The sequence below is a fragment of the Catharus ustulatus genome, chromosome 6 (genome assembly GCF_009819885.2).
Source record: "Catharus ustulatus isolate bCatUst1 chromosome 6, bCatUst1.pri.v2, whole genome shotgun sequence".
NCBI classification, from domain to species: Eukaryota; Metazoa; Chordata; class Aves; order Passeriformes; family Turdidae; genus Catharus; species Catharus ustulatus.
In genome coordinates, this window is record NC_046226.1 from 1,247,027 (window position 1) to 1,267,666 (window position 20,640).

General features: G+C 45.8%; 1 protein-coding gene across 1 annotated transcript in view; it reads right to left on the bottom strand.

The window, feature by feature from the left end:
- Window positions 1-256: 256 nt before the first annotated feature.
- The window catches only part of MDGA2 (MAM domain containing glycosylphosphatidylinositol anchor 2), a 229,199-nt gene continuing 208,815 nt past the window's right edge, over window positions 257-20,640 (bottom strand). Inside the window, exons 14-18 of the mRNA XM_033063561.2 lie at window positions 20,200-20,355; window positions 15,113-15,271; window positions 9,910-10,040; window positions 2,775-2,880; window positions 257-2,295 (exon numbers count right to left, since the gene is read on the bottom strand). Coding sequence (XP_032919452.2) covers window positions 2,207-2,295; window positions 2,775-2,880; window positions 9,910-10,040; window positions 15,113-15,271; window positions 20,200-20,355 — 641 coding nt within the window. The 3' untranslated portion in view covers window positions 257-2,206. The remainder of the gene's footprint in view (window positions 2,296-2,774; window positions 2,881-9,909; window positions 10,041-15,112; window positions 15,272-20,199; window positions 20,356-20,640) is intronic.

Consider the following 20,640-nt stretch of genomic DNA (forward strand, 5'->3'; position numbering starts at 1 on the left):
TTCCAGGGATGAGCTTTAAGGTCCCTTCCGACCTAAACCATCCTGGGATTCTCTGAAAATGTCCTGACTTGGAGCTCCCACAGGAACTTAAAGACACCAAAACTGCCAAAAAACCAGGGAGCCAAGAGCATCCTGGGAACACTCCAGCCCCGAGCAGCACCAGTATGGACCAGTATGGACCAGTACAACTCCAGCTGACACCAGCTGAGCAAGGACAGCCCTGCCAGGGCCTCAACAAACACACGCACCACGGGGCTGCCTTACCTGGAAAGAGGCTTTATTGAACAGAGCTGGAAAATTATCTCTTCAGTGGAATTACTGAATTTGCACAAACATTTCTCTACAGAATAAAAAAAATCAAGCCTTGTCATTGTTTTACTGCATCTCGTTGTGCTTTTTATACTTATTTTGCAATTATTATACTCATCTTTTGTTTGTTTTCACGTTTGTACTCCAATTATTTGCATATCAGGTTTTGTTTTTAATCCTAGGGTGTCGAGAGAACACAGAATAATAATAATAATTATAATAATTATAATAATAATACTCTTCTTTAGACAAAAGTCTTTTTTTTTTTTTTTAAATGAAGTTAAAAGCTGAGCTAATTTAAGGAAAAAGGTCTTCAAATTTCATAACCAACTGGAAGGGAACTTTACAATGCAGTGGAAAACCAGCACGTGTTGGGGTAGCTCGAACCCATTTTGTACAGCTTTTATTTTTTTTTTTCCTTGTAAAAGTGGATTATTTTTAATTTTTTTTTTATTTTTTGTTTGTTTGTTTTTTTTGAATTTCGCTACAATAACAAAATAATCTTTCACCCCTCTGCACCGAGTCTGGCTCCGGGGCGGAGGCAGAGCCCCCGCGGGGCGCCCGGAGCTGCGGATGTCGGGAGCCATCCCGACAGGGGGGGCAGAGTAAGAAAATCACCCCGTGTTCCACCACCTGCTGCACCAAGAGTGTGTCTGAACCACCTTTGTTCCTCTGCTTGACCCACTGGAGAACCTGAAACGACGACAACGACGACGACGAGAAGTGCCGCTCCCCGCGGGAGCTGTGTCGAATGGGGAAGAAGCTGAAAGGCCATGGCTGTCTGGAAGGTCACACAACACGGATCTCATCCCAAAGGCTTTCCACAGCACCTCAGGTCCGCCCATCCTTCTCCAGAAGCGGCTCCGTCTCCTTGCCTGCACACCCAGGCTCCAGAGTTTGTTTAGAAAAGAGTTTGCACAACCCATGTTTTCAGCGGTGCAAAGCTTCCGTGTTGAAATCGTCACTACATTTGTTTATTTTTATATATATATTTATATATATATATATATTCTGTTCTTTTTTTGTTTTTATTTTTGTTTTTTTTTTTTTTTTTAAATCAGGCTTGTTTCATTGAAGGCACTTGGTTTCCATGGCAATTTATAAAAGACGGTGGTTTGGTTTCTTCTCTTCCGCAGAGCTGATGACTCTGGTGGGGAGGGGAGAGGGATCTTCCAGCGGCCGCGAGCAAACTCCCGGTGAAGCCTGTGACAAACGTGACACATCCTGGATGGGAATGCATGCAAGAGGAGACAGCACACAGTCACCAAGCAGAGCCGTGAGGAATGGAACGGGACATGGCTGCAAACAGCTCCCATCCCGGGATATCCTCCAGGGGAGGCGCCGACCTTTGCTCAACTCCGCCCTCAAAACCTCCGCGGAGGGAAAACGAGCGCCAGCTCTTCGCTGTGTACAGTGAGGTGTTTCTCTGTCTCTGTGTTTGGATTTCCTCTCTCTCCTTCCTCTCTGTTTTTGGCAGGCCATTCGGTTTCCATGGTAACAAGCAAACAATTCATTTGAAACAAAACCAGCCATGACTTTGTGCTTTGACAAGGGTTTCTAGAGCTCTTTGCCGAGAGTTCAACCAGATGATGCTGAATTCATCAGTGACCACAAAAGCACCTGAAGGTCTCTTCCTTACTTAGGCCAGATCTCGGTCTCAAGCTTGGTTCTTAGTGAGTTCCACTCCCGTGATGCCTTTTCAAGTCCCCAGTGCTTTCTTAATCCGTTCTTATTTTATTTTTAATTATTTATTATTTATTTACGTATTTATTTAACTTTCGAGTCAGTCAGTCAGTGGAGGAATCTTTGGTAGCTTGTTTGGAAATGTCCATTTTACAAAGACTCTTTCTTCATGCCAGTGCCTGGTGATTCTTTTGTAGCCTCTGCCAGGGTAAGGTCACCTCTGATGACTTAAGACAGACATGAGGATGAGGAGTGGGAGAAGTCGTATATGTGCTAAAGGCCCAACAGCACCTGATCGTAGATCTACAGAAAGGGGAGAAAAATGGAATTAGAGAGGTGCCCACACCCCCTCAGCACTGCTACAGCAATCCAAAGTCACCTCCCAGCTCTGGGGACAAGGACAACCCTCACCAGTTGGACAGAGCAGGAGCTGGGATGAAAATCCACGTTGGGATGGGACAAAGCCCCTGGGGAGTCACAGCAGTGATTTCCATGGATTCCAAATCCACCTGCTCTGGGATGGGAAAAAGCCCTCAGGGAGTCACAGCAGTGATTTCCATGGATTCCACATTGTTTGGGCATTGTTTGGGTGTTGTTTTATCTGCCTGAGTGTCTCAAACCCAGCCCAGCCTCACCCATCCAGCACCTTCCCATTTCAGCAAAGCATTCCCAAGGAATTCCAGTTTAAGGCTCCCAGCTGGACCCAAGCAGCAGTGTCCTGCTGGAAAAGCTCTGTGTGGGAAGCAGGAGGGCAGGAGGGAAGCTGTGGAACAGGCACTCACTGTTGGCTGGCTGGTCTGATTTCATGCACTCTCCTTCCACAATGGACACGTCGTCAATAGCAATGTCCCCTTCGATTCCAGGGCCACGGATCCCTTCAAAGATCAGCTGCAAAAGAGAAGATCAGAGGGTGATGAATAAAAGAACATCCAGCAGAGCAGAGGCAGATAAATAAAAAATGTCCAGAAGATCAGAGGTGTGTGTTCTGTTATTTTTTTTTTTCTGTTAGAGTTGGGATTAAGTGCTCAAGGGATGGAATTTCGTGTTTGGACTCAGATGTTTATTAATTCTTATTTATGTTACAGTGAGTGCTGCAGCACTTCTAGCTAACAAGCTAAAAATGGAGATGTATTTTTTTCTCTGCCAGGCCTTTTAAGGGCCAATCTGTCTAATTAAGAACGGACACCTAAGTTATTTTTACTTTTAACCCAATAACCACACACCCGTGACTTGTAATGTGGAATTTTCTATCCAATCACAAAAGCACCACTTAGACCTGTGAAGGAGAAGGTGAAGAAGAAAGAAACCTCTGCCCCAAAACTTCCATCTTGCTTTTCACATAATATTATATTTTAAAACCTTAAATTCTAAATTTTCTACCATGTGACATCACACACTTGTATTCAAACTACACACCAGTGATTTCAGTTTTATTACTCAATTTTGGAAGCTTTCTCCAGCCTCAGGTCAAAAGCAGTTTTTTCTTGTGGGTCAGTGCCTGTCAGCACAGAAAGCCCAAAATCCTCAGTGACCACAGAGGGGGACAAATAAAAAAGGTTCTGTTGTGTTTGGCTTGGCCACAAGGCTGGGCTTGGAATGTTCTACGGACACTTTTGGGGTGGGAAAACCAATCCAGTGGGATTGGGATTGTTCTACAGACACTTCTTGGGGTGGGAAAATCAATTCAATGAAATTGGGATTGTTCTGCAGACCCTTTTGGGATGGGAAAACCAATCCAGTGGGATTGGGATTGTTCTACAGAGCCTTTTGAGGTGGGAAAATAAATTCTACAGGACTGGAATGTTGTACAAACACTTTTGGGGTGAGAAAACCAGTTGACTGGGATTGGGATGTTCTCTAGACCCTTTTTGAGGTGGGAAAACCAATTCAGTGGGATTGGAATTTCTATGATGGGGAAACCAATTCAGTGGGACTGGAATGTTGTACAAACACTTTTGGGGTGGTAAAACCAATTCAGTGGGTCTGGGATTGTTCTACAGACACCTTTGGGGTGGGAAAACCAATTCAGTGGGATTGGGATTGTTCTACAGACACCTTTGGGGTGGGAAAACCAATCCAGTGGGATTGGGATTTCTGTGGTTGGGAAAACCACTTCAGCCAAGTTCTCATGAACATGAGGGTGGACAAGAACAGGCTGTGAGCTCTGAGGGCTTTTCCTCTTTGGAATGAGCTGGAAATTGTCCCCAGCTGTCACCTGGTGTGTCCAGAGCAGCTCCACACTGGGTGCTGTGGTTGTGTGAGGACAACATTCCTGGAGCAAGGAGCAGGATTCAAAGGAATTAAAGCATTAAGGAGATTGGAGATGCTTTTCCCAGAAATTCCTGCTGCCTGAAAAGCACAATTTGGGGAATGTGGTGAAGGACTGAGCGCCCACTTAAATCCAGACTCCATGGAAACACCCAGGAGCCAGAGGAATTCCATGGAAAACTGAGAGGATTCAAAGGAATTAAAGCTTTAAGGAGATTGGAGATGCATTTCCCAGAAATTCCTGCTGCCTGAAGAGGCACAAGCATGAAGAATGTGGTGAAGGACTGAGCGCCCACTTAAATCCAGACTCCATGGAAACACACAGGAGCCAGAGGAATTCCATGGAAAACTGAGAGGATTCAATGGAATTAAAGCTTTAAAACTGGAGGTGTTTCTTCCCAGAAATTCCTACTGCCTGAAGAGGCACAAGCATGAGGAATGTGGTGAAGGACTGAGCACCCACTTAAATTCAGACTCCATTCAGACTCAGGAGCCAGAGGAATTCCATGGAAAACTGAGATTCCTGGCAAAGAGCAGGATTCAAAGGAATTAAAGCATTAAGAAGATTGGAGATGCTTTTCCCAGAAATTCCTGCTGCCTGAAAAGCACAACTTGGGGAATGTGGTGAAGGACCAAGCACCCACTTAAATCCAGACTTCATGGAAACACACAGGAGCCAGAGGAATTCCATGGAAAACTGAGAGGATTCAATGGAATTAAAGCTTTAAGGAGATTGGAGATGCTTTTCCCAGAAATTCCTGCTGCCTGAAGAGGCACAAACATGAGGAATGTGGTGAAGGACTGAGCACCCAATTAAATTCAAATTCCATTTAGACTCAGGAGCCAGAGGAATTCCATGGAAAACTGAGATTCCTGACAAAGAGCAGGATTCAAAGGAATTAAAGCATTAAGATTTTTCTCCTTAAAACTTTTCTCCTCAAAACAGGAATTTCCTGCCACCTGAAGCCAGCAGCAGAGGCACAGCTTGAGGAATGTGCTGCAGGACTGAGCAAGCCCAGATTCCATGGGGACACCCAGGAGCCAGAGGAATCCCATGGAAAACTCAGGCTCCTGCCTTTTGGAGGTGACCCAGCCCCTCCCATCCCATTGCTGTCCTGGGGACCCTCCTCTGCACCTGGTGGGCAGGACAGGACCTGTCCCTGCATCCTTCTCCTTCATCCAAAGCTTGGGAGAAACCTGCCAGGATCCAGCTGGCATCTCTGCATCCATCCTTCCTCCCCAGGAAGGGAATTCCTTTTGTTTGGATCCCACAGGGATCTCCTGGGTGGATTTTGCCTTCCCAGATCTCCTGCTGGGGCAGGAATGGGTGGCAGGGACAGCCCCACTTCTCTCCTACCCTTTATAAAACAGCACAAAAGGAAAAGACTTTTCTTCAAATTAAAACATATTTACATATCTCATTTCAGACTGTGGAGGTGAATTCCATGCTAGGATCTGTTTTTCCCAACATGTGGGTTCCCATCAGGTTTAGAAGCTTTGATTCCATCTAGGAAAGGTTTTTCAGAGGAATTGGGATGAGTTTTATCCCAGTGAGGGACACAGGAGAGATTTTATTCCAATTTCAGTGGAACTTTGACCTCTGCTGAGTGCGTGACTGGGATTTTAAAGTCCTGTTGAGAATTTTCTCTCCAATATTCCTTGTCTGAAACCAAACTGCTGGAAGAGGAAATCATGCCTGGATCTCGAGAGGAAAACATCTCCTCACCCAAAATCCAGCCCTGCTCCTTGGCAGCAGGAACAACACCAATCAGTGCAGTCAAAAGTCCAATTTTTCCTGACAATGGAAAACAATTTCCAGCCTAAAGGGCTCTGTCCAAACACAACAGGCAGTGTTTAATTAAAAGCTGCATTTGGCAGGGATTTTGGCAGCCCTCAGAGAGGGGTTGCTCCACCCTGAGGAGAAATCAGAGCACAGGAGTTTGGCAGGGCACGGAGCAGAGCCCAGCTTGCAGCTCCAGGGATGGGCAGGAGGTGCCAGCTGAGCAGAATTCCCAAAAAAAAATTCCTCATTATGCTTTTGGAAAGCTGCTGTTAAAAGTAGAGAGTAGGGGGCACAGAAAAAGTCACTCTGCTCTTCATGGGATGGAATTATGATCCTAAAAAGCCACCTGAGAGTGTTTGGGGGGATTCAGCTTCTGCCTCATCCCTGGAAATGTCCAAGGCCAGACTGGGCAGGGTTTGGAGCAGGCTGGGATATGGAAACCATGGCAGGGGTGGAATCAGTTGATTTTTATTTCATTCCATTATTATTTTTTCCATTATTTCCATTATTACCATTATTTCCATTATTTCCATTATTTCCTTATTTCCATTATTTCCATTATTCAATCCCAGGGAGTCTGGGATTCTCTGATTTTCCCACAGGATTTCAGGGAGATTTTTATCCTCCTCTGGGTGCCTCCTCCCTGTCCCTGCTGGGCACTTGGGGTGTCCCAGGACAATCCCAGCACAGGGGGGTGCAGGAGGGGTTTGAGGGTGTCATTGACACCCCAAAACTGGGGAGCTGAGAGGTTTGGTGCTCACTCACCTGAAAAAGGGGTTAAAATACTGTTGGAGACTGGGCAAACTGGGACAAACTGGTATTCCACATTCCCCTTGTCAGGGACACCTCCAGCCTGAAAATTGGGAATATTCCCTCTGGGGTGGGTGTGTGAAAGCACCGAGATCACCCAGACATGGAGATAAATCCTACAGGAGCTCCACAGCCCTACTGGGGTTTGGGGTTGGGAATCCTGCAGGGCCTGGCTGCTCCTGGCTGCTCCCAGCCCCTCCTGCTGGCACTGGAATTCTCTGGGCACAAAGTGCCCAAATCTGGGTGGGCTGAGCCCCACAGCCAAGGGGTGGCACTGACCCCAACCCTTTGTGATAAATCCTGGAGTTTTTGTTTGATGCTGCAATATTTCAACCCTAAATTGAATCCTTTGTGATAAATCCTGGAAATTTTTGTTTGATACTGCAATATTTCAACAATAAATTTGCCACAAATCCAATCCCAATCATCCATACCTTGTCCTACTGCTCCAACCTGAACCCAAATTGACATTTCCTGGATGACAGAACCAGCCTGTCCCTCTCTCTTTTTTGGGGTTCTCTGTTTTTGGGGTGTTCATTCTTTAAAAATATTGAATATCTGGACATCTGGGCCAGATTTATGCAATTTTTTGAGCTTTAAAGCACTGCAGTTTTTCATGACATAAGCTTTGTTCTATATCACAGGGACTGACAAGGTATAAAATACTTTACCCTTATAAATTACCCAATAAAAAGTTTTAATTTCCATGTCACTGCAGTGTTTTACTGCAAAGATTCACTTCAATTCCCTCTCCTTAAATTTACTGGAAGCTTTATATTCCTTCCTACTTACACTCCTAAATGGAAAATAAAATTTGCTTCGATGCAAGAGATGTTAAAAAAAAGTAATTTAAGGCTCCAAGAGCTCTGACATTTATTTGTTATATTTGGTCAGAGCTTTGCATTTATTTTATGCTGAAACCTTTAAACACAACAATGTTAAAGGTGAAAAACAGCCAAGGAGAGGAGCTTCCCTTTGGAATGTCCCTCCCCCTCTCCTCTGGATTGCTGCTGCCCAATCCTTTGCATTTCCCTGCCCAAGGCTCTGATCCTCCCCTGATTTTCTAATTTTTCTAAATTTTCTAAAATTTCCCTGATTTTCTATTTTTTCACCTTCCCAGGTGTCCAAAACCACTTCAGAACCCTCTAATCCATCTCTTCCTTCCCTTTCCCAGGGGTATCATTCAGATATTAAATCACTTCCCTTCACTCTTCAGAATTCCTGGATTTATCCTGAGTTCACCATGAAAAACTCAACCACTCTGATCTTTTTGTGCCTGGCCTGGGCTCTGAGAGCTCCTGAGCTCTGCAATTCCTCTTCTCCCCATTCCTGACACTTTGTTCCCATCAAACATCCCAGACTCCCAGCCTGGAGCACCTCCAACCATCCCAGGCTGTTCCAGCCCCAATGTCCAACCTGGCCTGGAACATTCCAGGGATCCAGGGGCTGCTCTGGCAATTCCAGCCCAGCCAGGAATTCCCAATTCCCAACATCCCACCCATCCCTGCCCTCTGGCAGTGAAGCCATTCCCTGTGTCCTGTCCCTCCATCCCTGTCCCCAGTCCCTCTCCAGCTCTCCTGGAGCCCCTCCAGGTGCCCTCAGCTCTCCCTGGATCCTTCTCCTCTCCAGGGAACATTCCCAGCTCTCCCATGTCCCACTGCACTGCACAGATCCCTCTCCCTCAATTTTCCTCTAATTCCCATCCTTGGAATTGTTCTGCAATCCCATGGACAAATCCATTTCTGTCCTGTCAGTGCCTCTCATGCATGGAAATAAAAGCAGAGGGGTCAGGATCAGGAATTCCCTGCAAACAAAGGAAGTCAAACCCAGTGTGGATTTTCAGAAAAGCAGCTTGGATTTGCACTGAAGGAATTTTCCAAGGTCAGGTTGGATGGGGCTTGGAGCTCCCTGGGATTGTGGGAGAGGGATGGGATGGGATGGGATGGGATGGGATTCAATGGGATGGGATTCAAGGTCACTTCAAACCCAAACCTATCTGTGATTTTTTTCCCCCAAAAACCCACTCAGAGAGGGATCAGAGGAGAGCCCTGCACTCTGGGCACAATCTGTGACTGCCACACTCCATGAGGACATTCCCAGCCTCACCCACAGCTGGAGCTGCTGCTTTTTTGGGAGTGTTCTGGTTCCAGCCATGGCTGGAAACTGCCCCTAAAGGTCCATCAGCACCTCCCTGTCAGCCCCAGCAGGAAATGTGTGAAAATCCTGTCACTCCCAGATCATTCCTTTTCCTGCAGAAAATCCACATATTTCCAAATACCTCAAACACAGGGGTCCTAAGGAACTTCTCCCAGTGAATAATTTTATATTCCACTCACTAATCTGAAATCAGAACTTGCTGGAACAGCTCCCACACCTGACAGTGCTGTGAGTTCAATCTGAAATCAGAACTGCTGGAACAGCTCCCACAGTGCTGTGAATTCAGTCTGAAATCAGAGCCTGCTGGAACAGCTCCCACACCTGACAGTGCTGTGAGCCCAATCTGAAATCAGAACTGCTGGAATAGCTCCCACACCCAAAAAGTGCTGAGTCCAATCTGAAATCAGAACCTTTGGAACAGTTCCCACACCTGACAGTGCTGTGAGTTCAATATGAAATCAGAACCTGCTGGAACAGCTCCCACACCCAAAAAGTGCTGAGTTCAATCTGAAATCAGAACTGCTGGAACAGCTCCCACACCCAAAAACTGCTGTGAGTCCAATCTGAAATCAGAACCTGCTGGAACAGCTCCCACACCTGACAGTGCTGTGATTCAATCTGAAATCAGAGTCTGCTGGAACAGCTCCCACACCCAAAAAGTGCTGAGTTCAATCTGAAATCAGAGTCTGCTGGAACAGCTCCCACACCTGACAGTGCTGTGAGTTCAGTCTGAAATCAGAACCTGCTGGAACAGCTCCCACACCTGACAGTGCTTTGAATTCAAGCATTACCAAGCCCCATGGTGCTCAAGGAAAGCAATGAGCTGTCAAACCCCAAATGAAATGCCACCATTCCCATTCCCTGCCCCAAATTCCCAGCTCTGGAGGTGCCAGCCTTACCTGGAATGAGGTGGGGGGGTTGATGTTCACCCGGGCTTGGTTCCAGTGCTGCCCCTTGTTGCCACTGGAGGACCACAGGGGGTTTTCTATGGCAGTCTGACCCTTGAGCCGCAGGTAAACGTTCAGACTTCCTGCAAAACACCAGGAGAACTGCAGTTGGGAAGGCACAGGGGGCTGCAGGAACCTCCTCACCCATTTCCTGTGGGTCTGAGGTGTGCAAGTTTCTTGGCATAAATCCACAATTTTTTAAAATGTTGGGAGGTTGTGATGGGAACTCTCAGCAGAGGGGGACTGAGCATCCATCCTGCAGCTCAGGCAAGGCATGAGGATTCCAAGGAAAACAGGCAAAAAGGAATTCTCTGTGGTTTAGAGCAAGAAATTGGCATTAAACCTCCTTATCCAGGGCCAAATCAGCAATTTGGTTGGTTTGTGCTGAATTCTTGCTTATTAAAATCCCCCCAGCTTTCCTCTGCCCATTGCTGGAGCTCCCCAGAGCCTGGCAGATCCATCTCAGGGAGAGAGGTGATGCCCTGGGGAATATTCCTGGAGTAAACAGCACCCTCTGAGTCCAAATAACCTCCAAAATCCTTCCCTGGGCAGGAGAACACCCCAGAGCTTTGCCCAACAAACTGGTGCCAGCACAGACATTCCTTACACCTGCAGGGATGAACAGAGCCAGACTCTCTTGGTGCACCAAAAAAGAACCAATTTCATTGATCTGGGCTCCTTAACTCACAGATTTGGGGGTTTGGAGCTGTTTGCTGTGTGGGGCCTCTCTGTGCTCTGTAAATTTAATGTATTTCTCTTCCTCTGAGACTTTCAGACAGCAATTCCCACAGGAGCAGCGTTACCAGGGGGAACTTTGGGATCTGTCAGGAATTACAATCCCACGTGGGAGCAGGAGCTGCCTTTCCAGGTGAAGAAAACCCTTTTATCTTCCCAGATCCCACTGCCATGGAATGGGAGACACATCCCTGGTTATCTCCCAGATAAACTGGGGATGATCCCAGTGATGATCTCACCCCTGCACTCTGCTCCCTGCAAAAATTCCCAAGGACCTCTCCTCATCTCCAGGGAAATTTCAGCCCCTTCTCCACAGCTGACCAGCAGGAGCAGAGCTGGATAAACTGGGAAGGGGCTTTAATTATTTCAAATAGGAATATTCTCCCATGGATGCCACTGGGATTGCTCAGTTTTAGGAATGGAGGATGAAGCATCATTTCCTTGAAATCCCAAAAGCAATCCATGCTAGGAACAGAGCATGATTCCAGCCTCACATCCCATTTCCTTAGGGATCTTTCCAAACATTGGTGGAAATATGGGAACAATTCTGTCCCTGAAACATGGGAATAACAACCCTGGTACTGCTTGGGAATCTTCTGGATCCCACAGCACAGAGATCATAAATTGGGATTTGGGATGGAATTCCTGGCTGGGGAGGTGGGGAGGGGCTGGGATGGAATTGCCAGAGCAGCTGTGGCTGCCCCTGGATCCCTGGAATGTCCAAGGCCAGGTTGGACATTGGGACTGGAGCAGCCTGGGACAGTGGGAGGGGTCCCTGCCATGGGATGGGATAATGGGATGGGATAATGGGATGGGATAATGGGATGGGAAAATGGGATGAGATTTCAGATCCTTCCCACCCAAACCATTGCAGGATTCTGTGGTGTTCAGAGCTCAGCTGGCAGCTCCTACTCTGCTCTGGGGGATAAATCCAAGAGCTGGGAATGTTTAAGATGCAGGATTCCTTCCCACAGGGGGACTGGAACCTCCTCTCCACATTGGCAGCAAATTCCAAAGCCACAGTGAAGGGTCAAGGCTTGGGATAGCTCCTGATGAAACAGTTAATCCATGCCAGCAATGGGATTTGGAATTATCCATGGGGGATTAATCCTCAATAAAATGTAATTCTGAAAAATTCCATCACCAATTAAACATTTCTCATGGAATTGCCCGGGCTGGAGCTCATCCCATCCAAAGCATGGCTTAATTAAAGCTTTGGACCTTAAATTAAATTAAAGGTACAGCTGGATTTGGGAATCTCCAAGGACAGGGATTTCCCAACCTTCCTGAGCAACCTGTGCCAGTGTTTGACCCTTTCCAGCTAAAAAAAAAAATAATGTGGGTTTATATTTCAATGGAATTGTCTCCATTTCAGTTTGTTGCTTTTTCCTGTCCCTGAGCATCCCTGAGCTTCTTCACGCTCTTCCTTTAGGAATTTATCCAATGAAATTAATCTAATTTATCCAAGGATTTCATAAATTCCTTCAGGGATTTATCCAATGGAATTTATCCAAGGAATTCATAAATTCCTTCAGGAATTTATCCAATGGAATTTATCTAATTTATCCAAGGAATTCATAAATTCCTGAAGGGATTTATCCAGTGGAATTTATCCAATTTATCCAAGGAATTAATAAATTCCTTCAGAAATTTATCCAATGGAATTTATCTAATTTATCCAAGGAATTCATAAATTCCTTCAGGGATTTATCCAATGGAATTTATCCAAGGAATTCATAAATTCCTTCAGGAATTTATCCAATGGAATTTATCTAATTTATCCAATGGAATTTATCCAGTTTATCCAAGGAATTCATAAATTCCTTCAGGAATTGATCCTAAGCCTGTCCAAGGCCAGGCTGGGTGGGATTTGGAGCACCCTGGGACAGTGGAAGAGTCCCTGCCCATGGAAAAGTTTGGAACAGGAGGAATTTGAGGTCCCTTCCCACCCAAATCAGTCTGGGATTCTGTGTAAGAATGGAATTTTGAATTTAGCTAAAATGATGGGAACTGTATTATTTAAAAATTAAGGGACCAAAGTAACACTGAGCAATTTTGGATTTTGATAATTCATGTCCATGTGTCCAGGAATAAATCCAGTGGAGTTGTGGTCACCACTGCCAGCTCTGTCCCCTGGGGTCACACCAAGGATTCCCACAGGGAAAGGGGGATCCCAGCAAAAAAATCAAAATGTAAGGACAGACGCTTGTTAAAGAGGAAACCCAGGGGAAAAAAAAACCCAAATCCCACTGGTTTTGGACAAATCTCAGTGCCTGTTTTCTTTTTGTTATCCCAAATAACTCTACACTCCAAATATTTATCAGGAATTCCAGAAACACTCTTTAACCCTTTATGTTTGTAATTTGTTCTTCACAATACACCATAAACAACCAGAATATGACCAGATATTGTAATTTCTGTATTTTCTCTCAGCTGAATCCCTTCCTTCCAATAAAAAAAAAACCCAGCACAGAGCCAGGAGAATTCCAACCTGGAGCTGCATCCACCTTCCTGCAGCACAGAGATGATGGAAAAAAAACCTGAGTGTGCTTGTCTGCTCTGCTTAAAATCTGAGCTCTGCCTGGGGCAGGGGAGCTCGGACCAAGCAAGCACCAGAACTCTCTGGGAGGGTGAGTTTGCCCTTGAAATAGAGATAAAAATACCTCAAACCAGGTCACTTTGACACTGGAAAACCTCTTGGCACGCTGGGAGCACCAAGAAAGCTGCAAAGGATTTCGAAAAAATTGGATTTTTTAATATTTTCCCACTTTTTTATTTTTTATTTTTTTTACATACCAGAAAAAGAAATTAAATGTGGGTGTTGAAACAGCCTGGGCTAAAAATAGATTGGCAGATACCCTTTGAAAATCCATATTCCTGCAGCTTTTCAGCAAATTTCCCATGACTTCTCCACAGGAAACACTTGAGGAATGCTGCTGCTCCCTGCCTGATCCTGAATTCAGTCAGGAATGCCTGAAACACCCAAAGATATCCTTTGAAAATCCATATTCCAGCAGGCTTTGAGCAAAGAGAAATTTTCATGACTTTTCCATGGGGAAAAATCTGAGGAATGCTGCTGCTCCCTGCCTCATCCGGATTTTTCTCAGGAATTCCTAAAATACTCACAGATACTCCTTGAAATTCCACATTACTGGAGTGTTTGAGAAAAATTTCCATGACTTTTCCTCAAAAAACACCTGAGGAATGCTGCTGCTCCCTGCCTGATCCTGATTCTCCTCAGAAATTACTGAAAAACTCACAAATATTCCTTAAAAATCCATATTCCTGTGGCTTTTGGGCAAATTTTGAATGACATTTCCATGGGAAACACCTGAGGAACGCTGCTGCTGCCTGCCTGATCCTGATTCTCCTCAGAAATTCCTGAAACACTCACAAATACTCCTTGAAAATTCATATTCCTGTGGCTTTTGGGTAAATTTTCCATGACTTTTCCATAGCAAACACCTGAGGAATGCTGCTGCTCTCTGCATGATCCTGAATTCAACTGGAATACCTAAAACACTCAAAAATACTCCTTGAAAATTCATATTCCTGTGGCTTTTGGGCAAATTTTCCATGACTTTTCCACAGGAAACACTTGAGGAACACAGCTGCTCCCTGCCTGATCCAAATTCAGCCAGGAATGCCTACAACATCCCATTAGAATCAGGAAAAAAAAAAAAACCTTGTTAAAATCAACTTCTCCCTTCCCAGGCTCTAAAATTCCCATCCAACTCAACAGGATCCCCATGCAATTCCCTGCCCAGAACCTCACTCCTGCAGGAGGAAAATCCCTCCATCCTACAAACTCCTGATTGGTGGAAAACACAATTTTGGTGCTGGATTTGCCACTATTTGGGTGCTGGATTTGCCACAATTTGGGCGCTGGATTTGCCACAATTTGGGTGCTGGATTTGCCACAATCTGGGTGTTCAGTTTGCCACAATTTGGGTGTTCAGTTTGCCACAATTTGGGTGTTCAGTTTGCCACAATTTGGGTGCTGGATTTGCCACAATTTGGATGCTGGATTTGCCACAATGTGGGTGCTGGATTTGCCACAATTTGGGTGCTGGATTTGCCAAAATTTGGGTGTTCAGTTTGCCACAATTTGGGTGTTCAGTTTGCCACAATTTGAGTGTTGGATTTGCCACAATCTGGGTGCTGGATTTGCCACAATTTGAGTGCTCAGTTTGCCACAATTTGGGTGTTCAGTTTGCCACAATTTGGGTGCTGGATTTGCCACAATTTGGATGCTGGATTTGCCACAATTTGGGTGCTGGATTTGCCACAATTTGGGTGCTGGATTTGCCACAATTTGGGTGCTCTCAAGCCCCTTGGCGGGGCTGCCTCTCTCGCCACGATTTCCCCCAAACCAGAGGGTTTTTCCCAGTTTTTCCCAGAGGAATTGGCTTTCTCTCACCTATGTGCTGTCCATACATGTGATAGTAGAAGCTGAAGCAGTAGGCGGTGCTGGAGGCTCCGTAGGGGTTTTTGGGAGCGACGCTGAACACGGGGCTGACCAGCCGCGCCTTCTCCCCCTCCAGCCGCGGCCGCGACGTCTCGATGTACATGTAGAATCCTGCAAAATTCCAAAGGGGATCATTGGGATGGCTGGGATGTCTGGATGTACATGTAGAATCCTGCAAAATTCCAAAGGGGATCATTGGGATGGGGATTTCAATGTCTGGGACATCTGGATGTATATGTAAAATCCTGCAAAATTCCAAGGGGAAATCACTGGGATGAGGACTTCAAGGCCTGTGAAAACCTGGAAAATTCCAAAGGGAAACTCTTAGGATGAGGCCTTTAACACCTGTGAAAACCTGGAAGTATTCCAAAAGGGATCATTGAGATGGGGTCTTCAACTCCTGGGATGTCTTGATGTGCATTTAAAAACCTGCAAAATTCCAAGGGGAAATCACTGGGGTGAGGCCCTGAACACCTGTAAAAACCTGCAAAATTCCAAAGGGAAACCCTTAGGATGAGGCCTTGAACACCTGTGAAAATCTGGAAAATTCCAAAGGAATCATTGGGATGAGGCCTTCAACACCTGTGAAAACCTGGAAATATTCAAAGGGGAAATCACTGGGGTGAGGCCTTCAACACCTGGGATGCCTTGATGTGCATGTAAAATCCTGCTGAATTCCAAAGGGAATCATTGGGATGAGGACTTAAATGCCTGTGAAAACCTGGAAATATTCAAAGGGGAATCATTGGGGTGAGGCCTTCAACATCTGTAAAAACCTGCAAAATTCCACAGGAAAACCCTTAGGATGAGGCCTTCAACACGTGTGAAAACCTGGAAGTATTCCAAGGTGGATCATTGAGATGGGGTCTTCAACTCCTGTAAAAACCTGGAAATATTCAAAGGGGAATCACTGGGGTGAGGCCTTCAACAGCTGATATGTCTTGATGTACATTTAAAAACCTGCAAAATTCCATGGGGAAGTCACTGGGATGGGGACTTCAACACCTGTGAAAACCTGGAAATATTCAAAGGGGAAATCATTGGGGTGAGGCCTTCAACACCTGGGATGTGTGGATGTAGATGTAAAATCCTGCAAAATTCCAAAGGGGTCATTGGGATGGGGCCCTGAACACCTGTAAAAATTCCAAGGAAATCATTGGGATGACAGCTTCAACACCTGTAAAAACCTGCAGAATTCCAAGGGGAAACCCTTAGGATGCGGTCTTCAACACCTGTGAAAACCTGGAAAATTCCAAAGGAATCATTGGGATGAGGCCTTCAACACCTGTGAAAACCTGGAAATATTCAAAGGGGAAATCACTAAGGTGAGGCCTTCAACAGCTGGGATGTCTCGATGTACATGTAAAATCCTGCAAAATTCCAAAAGGGGTCATTGGAATGCCTGGGATGTGTGGATGTAGATGTAAAATCCTGCAAAATTCCAAAGGGGTCATTGGGATGGGGCCCTGAACACCTGTAAAAATTCCAAGGGAATCATTGGGATGAGGGCTTCAACACCTGTGAAAACCCGGAAATATTCAAAGGGGAATCATTGGGATGAGTCCCTCAACATCCAGGATGTCTTGATGTACTTATAAAAACCTGGAAAATCCAAGGGGAAATCATTGGGGTGAGGCCCTGAACACTGTAAAAACCTGGAAATAGTCCAAAGGAAATCACTGGGGTGAGGCCTTCAACACCTGTGAAAACCTGGAAATATTCAAAGGGGAAATCACTGGGGTGAGGCCCTGAACACCTGGGATGTCTGGATGTACATGTAAAATCCTGCAAAATTCCAAAGGGGTCATTGGGATGGGGACTTCAACGTCTGGGACATCCGGATGTATATGTAAAATCCTGCAAAATTCTAAAGGGGTCATTGGGATGGGGACTTCAACACCTGGGATGTCTGGATGTACATGTAAAATCCTGCAAAATTCCAAGGGGAAATCACTGGGATGAGGACTTCAACGCCTGTGAAAACCTGGAAATATTCCAAGAGGGATCATTGAGATGGGGCCTTCAACTCCTGTAAAAACCTGAAATATTCAAAGGGGAATCATTGGGATGAGGACTTCAACTCATGGGATGTCTTGATGTACATTTAAAAACCTGCAAAATTCCATGGGGAAGTCACTGGGATGGGGACTTCAACACCTATGAAAACCTGGAAAATTCCAAAGGGAAACCCTTAGGATGAGGCCTTTAACACCTGTGAAAACCTGGAAGTATTCCAAGGGGGATCATTGAGATAGGGCCTTCAACTCCTGTAAAAACCTGGAAATATTCAAAGGGGAATCATTGGGGTGAGGCCTTCAACACCTGGGATATCTTGATGTACATGTAAAAACCTGGAAAATCCAAGGGGAAATCACTGGGGTGAGGCCCTGAACACCTGTGAAAACCTGGAAATATTCCAAAGGGAAATCCTTAGGATGGGCCTTGAACACTTGTGAAAACCTGGAAAATTCCAAGGGGAAATCCTTAGGACGAAACCTTCAATATCTGTCAAAACCTGGAAAAATCCAAAGGGAAATCATTGGGATGAGGCTTTTAGCACATGTAAAAACATGGAAAATTCCAAGGGGAATCATTGGGATGAGGGCTTCAACACTTGGGATATCTTGATGTACATGTCAAAACCTGGAAAAATCCAAAGGGAAACCCTTAGGATGAGGCCCACAACACCAGTAAAAACCTGGAAATTCCAAGGGAATTGTTGGGGTGGAGACTTCAACATTTGTGTAGGTGTAAAAACCTGAAAAAATCCAAGGGGAATCATTGGAATGGAGACTTTAGGATGAAATCCTCAACACCTGGGGTATCTTGATGTACATGTAAAAACCTGGAAAATTCCAAAAGGAAATCATTGGGATGAGGCCCTCAACACCTAGGACATCTCAATGCAAAAGCCTGGAAAAATCCAAAGGGAAATCTTTAGGATGAGGCCTTCATCACTCAACTAGGAAGGAAATCCTTGGGATGAGGCCCTCAACACTTGGGACTTCTTGATGTATATGTGAAAACCTGAAAAAATCCAAAGGGAAACCCTTAGGATGAGGCCCACAACACCTGGAATATCTCAATGTACACTGAAAAACCTGGAAAACTCCAAAGGGAAATCCTCAGGATGAGGCCTTCAACACCTGTGAAAACCTGGAAAAATCCCAAGGGAAATCCTTGAGATCAGGTCCTCATACCCAACCCAGATAAATGCAGGAACACCTTGGAATTCTCAAGCATCCTGATAAAGTTTCCACTTCCATCCCTACCAGGTCACTTCTGGGACGCTTTTTTCCCCTGCATGAAGCTCCTGTGTTTCCAACACCTGCTCCAAAGCCCTGAAAACAAAAATCCAGTGGGACAGTGATGGAAACATCTCCAAACTGATGAACTTCTGCACAAAATCTGAGGAGGTTCAGCCTTCAGTCCTGAGGGGGGAATTTGTGCCTGGAATCATGACTTGTAAAATAAAGGGAAAATGTCATGATGGAAACCTTTCAAGGAATATTTTCAATCCCAAAGAAGTCAATCTCCATTTATTCCATTCCTGCAAGTGCCAACCACAGAGATATTATTTAATTAATCCAACCAAATGAATGTGGTGCAGGATGAATTTCTCCCCTTTGGAAATGCACACAATAAAATAGCAGGAATTACTGCAGGCCTGGATAAATTCAGCTCAGTGTATGGGACTTTTCAAATGCAAATCCTTGCTGCAGACAGGAGCACACCTTAACAGGGGCAGCAGATTGAAAATTGCACGTTTGAACAATAGCCAGAGCAAAAATGGGGCAAAAACCAACTCGTTGTGACGGGCTGAGAGAGCCCAAGGGAGAATTCAAACCACATCAAGCAGGAGAATATTTTAAGATGAGCCAGATTTCCCCATTAGAGTTTAATGTGAAGGGAATCACTTTGAAAATGGCACAATAAAAATGAGAGGAGGTGGGAATGGCACCAGCAGGGGCTGTGCTTTGGGACTTGTCACTCCTCAGCACCAATAATTCCTTCTAGAAAGATCTGGGTCTGAACTTAGAGCCCCTTCCAGGCCTAAAAGGGGTTCAGGAGAGATGGAGAGGGGCTTGGGATAAGGGATGGAGGGACAGGACACAGGGAATGGCTTCCAGGGATGGATGGGATAATGGGAATTGGAAATTCCTGGCTGGGCTGGAATTCCCAGAGCAGCTGTGGCTGCCCCTGGATCCCTGGAATGTCCAAGGCCAGGCTGGACATTGGGACAGTGGGAGGGATCCCTGCCATGGCACAGGTGGCACTGGGTGGGATTTAACTCCCTCCCAACCCAAACCAGTCTGGATTCAGGGTGGGATGGGTGGGATTTGAGGTCCCTTCCATCCCAAACTATTCCATGTTTCCATGATTATCCCTGCTGAGGCATCTCCTGCCTTTTCCATGCTCCACTTGGAGCTTCTCCCAAATCCTTCCCCTCCAAACTCCTCCAACCACCTGGAATGGGCTGGAATTGCCAGAGCAGCTGTGGCTGCCCCTGGATCCCTGGAATGTCCCAGGTTGGACTCTGGGGCTGGAGCAGCCTGGGACAGCAGGAGCTCCTGGACACTTGATTCTCATTAACACCAACCAATCAACACCAGTCTGGGATTCTGGGATCTTCTCCATGTGAACTCCAGGAGCAGGGTGAGAGGAGCCTGAGATGTCCCTGCCTGCTGTGACACAGGGGCAGCAGTGGCACCTTCTGAGGGACATGGATTGATCCATTGTTTCCCAATGAACTCCAGCTTCTGGGAATGGCTTCACTGCCAGAGGGCAGGGATGGGTGGGAAATTGGGAATGGGAATTGCTGGCTGGGCTGGAATTGCCAGAGCAGCTGTGGATCCCAAGGCCAGGTCGGACACCGGATCACCCTGGACAGAGGGAGGTGTCCCTGCCACGGCAGAGCTGGGACAAGATGAACTGAAATCCTTTCCTATCCCAACCAAACTGGGATCCCACGAGCAGAACATGGTTGAAGTGCCTGTGCTGGGCATTTCCCCGAGCCCAAAGCCCCCTGCAGGTCTCACCCTCCTTGGAGCCGCTGCGGTCGGCGTTGGGCCCCGTGTTGGGCGTGTACTTGGTGTCCCTCGTGGCAGTGCTTTGTTTCGTCCAGTCAAAGTTGTCGGTGTCATCTTGAGTGAAAAGGCAAATGTTCCCATCCTCAAAGCCACAGTGGAACTCTCCTGCCAGAACAAACAACAGCAATTTAGCTGCCAAGCTTTCCTATCCAATTCCTATTTTTCAAATTCTTTGTCTGCTATCCACAGTTTTATTTAGCAGCAAGCTCAACAAAAAACAAAAAAAAATCACGGTCATCAATTTGTGCTGGTGAGGCTGAAATTATATTTTTTTATAGAGTTCTTCCTCACATTTTCAGATTTATGCAGTGGTTTTTAGAGGTGGTGTCTGTTTTTACATTTCTAAAAAGCATATCCATAAAAAATGAAATATGGTGGAAAAAAGTGGAT